The sequence below is a fragment of the Cucurbita moschata genome, unplaced genomic scaffold, assembly GCF_002738365.1.
Source record: "Cucurbita moschata cultivar Rifu unplaced genomic scaffold, Cmos_1.0 Cmo_Scf00009, whole genome shotgun sequence".
Lineage (NCBI taxonomy): Eukaryota > Viridiplantae > Streptophyta > Magnoliopsida > Cucurbitales > Cucurbitaceae > Cucurbita > Cucurbita moschata.
Window position 1 is genome coordinate 384477 of NW_019268525.1, and position 8395 is coordinate 392871.

At 35.0% G+C, this 8395-nt stretch overlaps 1 protein-coding gene across 1 annotated transcript in view; it reads right to left on the reverse strand.

Moving 5' to 3' along the window:
• Positions 1-670: 670 nt before the first annotated feature.
• Positions 671-8395, reverse strand: part of LOC111447581 (protein VAC14 homolog) — a 13672-nt gene continuing 5947 nt past the window's right edge. Inside the window, exons 13-20 of the mRNA XM_023086823.1 lie at positions 6564-6629; positions 6001-6116; positions 5767-5887; positions 3891-4052; positions 3675-3803; positions 2925-2993; positions 1363-1653; positions 671-1258 (exon numbers count right to left, since the gene is read on the reverse strand). Of these exons, the coding sequence (XP_022942591.1) occupies positions 1157-1258; positions 1363-1653; positions 2925-2993; positions 3675-3803; positions 3891-4052; positions 5767-5887; positions 6001-6116; positions 6564-6629 (1056 nt within the window). The 3' untranslated portion in view covers positions 671-1156. The remainder of the gene's footprint in view (positions 1259-1362; positions 1654-2924; positions 2994-3674; positions 3804-3890; positions 4053-5766; positions 5888-6000; positions 6117-6563; positions 6630-8395) is intronic.

Here is an 8395-nt window from a genome sequence, read left to right on the forward strand (position 1 = left end):
CCCCCCCCCCCCCCCCTTTTTTTTTTTTTTCATTTTTTCAACAAAATGAGTTGTTACAATTGATTTACTAGCCATACAATTTTTTTTTTCTGTGCAAATTTTTTACTTACAAATTCATTTTTATTAAATTTTTTTAAAATAATAATAAACCATTTAGTAATATTTATGGTGTTAAATATTATTTTAATCTCTATAATTTGTAATGATTAGATTTCTTCTTCTTCTCGATAATATTAGGTTTCTTCTCAAAAGTTTAGGAGTGTGCAACTTGGCTCAACTCGATTAATGTAAAAAATTTCCGGATGATTTGTAGATTGAAAAATATAAAAATGCATTTATTTATTTACTGTGCTTGGGGCGTGAGCTTGGATTATTAACACACCTTGCCTAATTCAAATTGATGAGAGTTTTTGTCGCAATTTTTACATTTTATTCGTAACTAAAAGCAACATGTGGCTTAATGAAACAATATCTGGCGATGCACTCTTTTTGTTCATATCTTGCAATGCACTCTTTTTAGTCAAAAGACCGACAGACTCGACCAAGTTTGGCATTTGATGTATGTGAAGACAAGACATCGTCAGCTCAAACCCTTTCCTTTTGCTGATTAGTCTAATAAGGTTACAATGAAGACAAAGCAAAACAAACCTAAAAAGCTTACAATTGATTGGAAGAAGTAAATAACAATAACACACCCACCAGAAGTGTCTGTACATGAATTAGCTTCAACTTATTCAAGAAGATTGTTACAAGGTCGACAAACAAGCAAAGCAAATAAAAATAATAATAATAAAAAATAAAAAAAAAACGAAGAACTGAACCTTCTTCTTCTTCTTCTTCTTCTTCTTCTTCTTCTAAGTACCTTCCCCCTCTTTTTACCCATAATGGCTTCAACAAAAAAAAGAACACAACCACATGGGTAAAAATATCCCCTTTTACAGAGTGAAAAAAAAAAAAAAAAAAAATATCTCAGCCAAAAACTGAGCTCATCTCAATTTTTGTTTAATAAACTAGCCGTCCCCAATCACACAGCTAAAGAAGAATGTCTTTTTAAACCAAACTCTCTACTATGATATACAATTTTACAAACTACCATCACTGAGACCCCACTGTATATATATATATATATAATGGAGGCAAGCATATATAATCATAACTATTGCCCAGCCCCTCTCCTTGATGATCTTGAAGGAGGCCTATTTATTTCTGCTCCTTCACCTGAGCCTGACTGCCTTGTTTCTTCTGGGATCTTAACTTCCTGCATCAAAACCAATATCAATGCTCTTTTCTTGGTTGATACGGATGATGGTAGTTAAAGCTAAAGGATTCTGGCAACAATGAATTTATGTCAAAAACACTTGCCGTCAGCTGAGGTGGAGGACTGGTCCGTGACAGTGTCTGCTCTTTTGAACGTAAGCGATGTCGATGCTGCATGTGCTCAAACTGTTGTAGCCTAGCAGCAAAGTCAATTCCATTATGAGAGTTCCCAGCATTCTGGCTTACATCACCATCTTCATTTATATTCAAACCAGACATGTGCATTATGGTGGAGTAGGAGTTCCCAGATGATAATTGCTTGAAGTGCTCACCACTAAATGAGTATGGAGGCACTGTTTTCAGACGTGTTTGCAGTATCTTAAAGGCAGCACTTTGCTGTCAGAAGGAAAACGAAGAGTCTATTAATGCACCACAAGAGTCTTATCATTCATTACAGACGTGAACAATCTTTTTTTAGCATTGCACAGGTAAAGGTCAGCAGAAAAAAGAAACCATTCAAGTATTTACTACTACATTAAATTCATCAGCTTGAGAATTTATATCGCTAATACTATTTGCCCGCTGGTGAACGACGTTTATTTCCATTATTAAAATCAATATTTTATCGTGACACGAACTAATCATTAGTGTTTCCCTACTAAATGATGTAACACCATGTATAAGAAACCAAAATCATCATCATAGCTACTAATAACCAAAAGACATGATCAACCAAGAATTTGTAACACTTCCATGTCTACGGATTTTCATTTTTTTGGATAAAAAACTAAATGAAATTGTAAAAGAGGGGTGACCTACTACAGGGAGATTTGCAAAAGATCTCTCCGATTATGAGGGAAGAAAAGCTATAGCAATGATTTACACCAATCACAACCATTCTCTTTCTTGAATTTTTCACTCAATGAAGAAAGAAAGAAAATTGTTTTAAACTTTAGATAATATCATAATAATAGGAATATGTGAATCACCTCCTTCCTGGATAAACATGGTTTGAAGCCTACGTATATATACTTCAACACCTGAAGCTTACAAGAATGTTGCAATCTTTTGTTTTTCTGTAACTTATCTAATTGTATTTTATACCATATGAATTTGAGTTTGATTTGAATTGTGCTAGTTTGTAAAATTTCAAGCTTTATAACCCGAGCTATTCATTCGTCGTGGGTAATCATAGGTCATGTCTTATGTGTAACTCGCCTGAAATTCACTGGAAACAAGGGTGTATGAACTCGTAGACTACAATGATCTAGTTTGTCACCACTACAGCCCACCAAACATGCAGACCACGCGACTCTTGTCCAAGCAGCCATTCTATGGCATTGGAAACTATCCAATAACCTAGCTCCCGGGATTGAATCCCAGACCCACTCAATCCTTGAATTTCAAAAATAAGAATATTGTATACAGTCAAATATCCGAGATCTACATATTCTAAGTACGATTTCACAAGGTCAAAGTACAATAATAGATAAAGCTTTCAAAATTTTATGCCCAAATCCGATCATCCTACCAAGACCAGAAGAACAATGAATACAAAGAAACCGCATAGCCCCCTTAATAATATATAGGGGGGGAAAACTAACAGTGTCCAAGTTATAACGTTAATAAGGTAGACAAAGGAGCAACTGGAGATTAAGAAGGCATACCTGGGGAAGTAACATTAGAAGACCGTATAATACTTTTAGTAGCCATATATATCTTCCAGGTTCAAGAAGCTGCAAGAAACCCAAAGATATATCAATTCAAGAAGAAATTGACAATCCAAGATGCCTTGCATGAAAATATTGTATTTCCCCAAGAAAATAATGAGACCGAGAAGACAAGTAGCCTGCGTTACAAAATGGTATGAAAATTCGAACTGTCCAATAAAATAATCTAGCTTTCAGGAATGTTTACAATGTATTGATTGTGAGAGTTCTGTTGTGTTCTTCCATTACATTCTTCCACAACTTTTTTCTTAATCACAAATGGTTCTTTTTTTTTTCTCTCGTCTTTTTTAGTAGGACCCAGTAGGTTTAATTTTTCATTAGCTCGCTGGCTTTAGGTTGAGAGGGCAACTTATCTACCTTCCTCTTTTTCCACATGGGATGACATCATTTCAATTTCTTATCCCAAAATAGAAAGACAAATCATTATTCATGACATTATTTTACAATCTCCAAAATCAAAAAGCTTTCCCTCACATAATACAAAAAAGAAGAACCTATCATCTTTCTGTAATCTACAAGTCCCAGGTATGCAAGCACAGTGAATGATGGAAGTAAATATCTATAAAATGTGATTACTTCTTTTTAAAATGATGAAATTGCAAAAAAAAAAAAAAAAAAAAAAAGCTACTACAGAATTCTCATTTCAAATACTCAATAGGAAAGTGAACTATATTAAGTCATTCCCACCTGCAATCTTAGATAAGCAAAGACTGGAGTCTCCAGAAGGCGAATCAGTTTATCCAGCTGAACTAAAAATTTCACATTAATATCTTCCTCCACCAAAGACTGAATCACTGCACTTGCATGCTGGTATGTCTGTGATGCAAAAATAAATAAAAAATTTAAAAAGTTAGATATTGAGATATAGTTTGATACAGAACTGAAGTAACATTGAAACGTTACCTGTGCTAACAAGCAAAGACTTAAAATAGCCATTGGGGAATGACACCATGATGCATATAAAGAAACAAATAGGTCCTTCCCAGCTGCATGCACCAATGATTTCTTTAAAAGATCTCGAAGATCAGATAATTCAGAGGAAGTCAGCAAAATCAAATTGAGTGCCTGAAAAAGAAACAAAGAGTAAACTCACTGAAACAGAAAGGTAGCCAACTTTTTTTTATATCCATGAGTGTCTGAGTCAGCTTGCGCGCACCTCGACTATTCTCACGGGACAATTGCCTGACCCTACTACATTTGGTTGTCATGGTAACTCGTAGGATATTGAATCCTAGGTAGGTGGTCACCATGGCTTGAACCAATTCCCTATAAGTCCTTTATATTATTTACATGGCTCTTTTTGACACTAGGTTAACCCATGATAGTGGAAAGGTGGTCGACGTTGTAACCAAAAATACAACGAATTAGAGAAAAAGAAATTAACTAAAGAAGGGGGACACAACTGAAATTCAATAACTAGGGTTTCAACGTTAGTAATTTAGGATTGTGAACTTGTGAGGAAAAAGAACAAAATTCAGCACCTTTGAACTGCTATTAGAGTGTTTGATATAAAGTGCTCATAATAAAAGCATATTTGAAACTACCCTCTAGTTTAAGATATAATTGTTATGCTACCATTACGTATCGTGAAGAACAACAAGCAATGTTGAAAATTCCTAAATAATCACACGGTCCACATTGTCCAAATGGGCATCATGTTATACTTCACTCAAAAGGCGGAAGACTCATCCTAATACAAGCCACATTATCCAACCTCCCTACTTACTACATGTCTCTATTTGCAATGCCACAAAAAGTGGCTTCGGATATAGAAACACTATTCCTAAAGTACTTGTGAAAAGATGGCCCACACCTTGTTCGATGGAATATTATAAACCTCCCAATAGAAAAAGGAGGTCTCGGTCTTTTCTCAATAAAGAAGAACAAAACTCTCTTCGACAAATGTATATGGAGATATCATCACAAAAAAAAGGCAATGTGGAGAAATCTTATAAAGGCTAAATATACTCCTACATCAAACAAAAAAGCAACCCCCTCTATCTTCTGCAAAAGGGCCTTGGAAGTACACAAAGAAATATCAAAACCTCATCACCAACCGAACTTGTCATAAGGTGGGTGATGGAGGAAGCATATCATTTTGGACCGACCCATGGTTGACGGGGTCTTCTCTACAAAATCCTTGATGATGGACATAGCGGAAAAAGTAGAAGCAATAAACCCCACGCTAGCAAAGACAATATGGTAAGGACATCACCCTAAAAAGGTGAAATTTTTCATTTGGGAAATAGCACATAAAGTCATTAGCACAAGTGAAAATCTAAAAAAAAAAAAAGAATGCTTACATCACTCTTTCTCCAAATTGGTGTCCATCATGCAAAAAAGGATACGAATCACAAAGTCACTTATTTATGCAATGCACATACGCTCAGAATTTCTGGACAAGGATTCTCAATATATTTGGATCACATCTCACATTTCCTAAGGAGATAAAGGATCAATTGGACATGACTTTAATGTATCACCCTTTCAAGAATGCAAAAGCCCTATTATGAAAAAAACCTCATCATGGCTTTCTTTTGGAATCTACAGAAAGAAAAAAAAATTAAAGAATATTCGTAAGAAAGACACAGACTTATTTTTAAGTGTTCCCAAACACGCCCCATTATTAGGCAATTAAAATAAAAGTTATCTAAACTTCGAAATTTTTTATTGATCGCAATAGATGTTTCTTGTCTTATTACATCAGCAATTCTTTTCGTCAGCTACCTATGCAAGGTTTATAAATAACACAAAAATAAATTACAGATGAGATAGCAACCTGAACCATAATAGAAGCGAAATCCAGATCTGATTCTCCTTCCAATATTGTAGAAAGCTCACGGTAGACCCGTTCAGCATTTAAAAGTACACATAAGCGGCGTATTATCAATGCACCACGCCTAAGAAAGAAATGAAATAACATATGTTTTGTAGATCATAAATCCAATATCAATAGATATCATATTTTTGTGTACAACAAAAAATAAGCAGAGGAGAGGAAAAGAAAACTCACTTCTCCAGAAGAGAATTATTGATCCGAAAATTCTGCACTAGGAAGACAACAAGTTGGCGAAAATGTTGCTGATCTTTTGCTATGCAAGCATGAACATCAAGAACAAGGAGAACTACCTGGGACAGAATCCAATGTAAAACTGTAAGTTAACAGCAGAAACAAGGAATGAAAATAATTAGCAATAAAAAATATGAACAAACCGGCCAAAAAATAACGAGTAAATTCAGTTTTAGCAGCACATCAAATTCTTCATTAACTTTAATCTTTCATGGTAACAATCGTTCAAAATCTGTTAAAGTAAACAATAATTGGGACTGATACTGAAGCCCGTTAACCAAAATAATAATAATAATAATAACAGATGTATAATCAAGCAATCAAAAGATGATGACATGTCTACAAATTAGAATTAGAATTGCCATGCATGGAAAAATTTACAAAATGACGCATCAGAATGTAACAGATAACGGGAACCAATATAATGCGATCACAAACTAACATGCAAAATCACTGAATTTTTGTTGAAGAGAACATGAAATCAAATTATGAGAAGAAATTATTACCTTGTCGGAAGAATCAGATAGGGCTTGAAGAAGGCTGTCAAGTATATCATTCAAATAGATCAAGACCTGTCCAAAAAGGAATGAAGATTAACCACACATAAGAATGCACCTAATATGTAGAACAAGAGAAGTGAGACAGACTGATAATCATCCCCAAGAATTCATATTTCTGACAATTTGTGTTCATCCCTGAAGCTATCTCAGACTGATGAGTAGTATGAAAAAGACTGGAGATGAGCTTCGTCTAAAGAAGGAAAAAATATTGTATCATCAGCAAATTGGAGGTGAGTGATGGAGATTTTTATGTGGATTCTTTCCAACCTGAAAACCTTCAACCAGTCCTTTTTGTTTTGTCAATAAGAGCATCCTACAATGCCCAATACAAAGGAGAAGAAGGATCTCCTCAACGAAGGCCTCTCCTCGAATTTTAACTCTAGGCTTACCATTGATAATAATGGAGAAATTCATTGATTGTCATGCACCCTCTATTCCATTTCCTCCAAGTTTGCCCAAAGCCATTAGCTCAAAGGATGTCATCAAAAGAGTCCCAATCCGCCATATCAGATGTCATCTCTAAATCAAGTTTTGTGACCACTCCACTTTTTTTCCTTTTATTGAACTCATCAATGATCTCGTTGGTAATAAGGGAGGCATCAAACATTTGACAGTTAGCCACATGTTTGATGATAAAGAGTGGGTGAATTCTGTATCTTCAATGATTTATTGTAATTAACCGAGGATTGTAAATTCTGTATCTCCCTTACTCGTTTAATTTTCTTCTTTGAAGCTGTGGAGGTCTTTTTCTTGTTAGGAACATTGGGACCATACTTCATCGAAACACATGGAAACATTATTCGAAGTCTATTAAGAGCCACTCAATTCCATTTCTGATAGATTCCTTTTATGAAACTAAATAATCCCACAGTGATATGTTGCAACCGCTACCAACCTGCATTTGGGAGATAACTTTGTGTTCTTTAGCAAATCAACTTGCCATTGTTGCCATTTCAAACAATGGGACTCAATGACTCATTATCACTAGGAAATCACTACACCCACTAAGACCAGATCATCAACCATAAAGACAACTGCTAGCGCTACTTTTGAAGGATGGATCAAAATCAAATATCCCTCTAATTATGTAAAAGAAATAAGAGATGTGGGCAGAGGTAGCTTAGAATGTACTCAAAAAACCATTGGCCTCCTCAAAATGGTTGAAGCTTAAATGAAGTCCAAATTACACAAGCTTCAGTCTCCAAGGTCTTAGTGCCAAGTGTGATTTACCACATGGGTAATCTTTCCTCTGGTAAGAGTTGCAAAGGTTCATGGTTCTCAAAATACATCGAGGCAATAGAAAGTGTGTTAAGCTTTACTCACAATAGGAAAAGGTCGACAACTTTTCCTGAAACTTAACAACTTTTGAACAATCTATGGCCAGTGAAAAATTATGATGTAATTTATTTACACAGAGTACACTGTTTATTTCAGAAGAGAAAAGGGAACCGCCCAAATTTTAGAAAATAGAAAGTTGAAAAGGTCAACAGGTTTCTAATTTTGATACACACGAGTATCAATCCCATGTCATTGCTACAGCCAACGTATTAGATAATTTCAATTGCCTTACATACTGAGATTGTCGTCCTATGCAGCACACTGCATTCATCTAGAAATATCAAAGTGATGACTGGAGGTTATCACTTGCCACCATTACGTCTGGATAAACCAAATAGCAAATAGAAAGGTTTTCTTGCTCATGATCAAATATTAAAATTACAGGTCAAACAGAAAAAACTTCTTTTTCTTCTTCCTTTTTTTTGTGGGGGGGGGGGGGA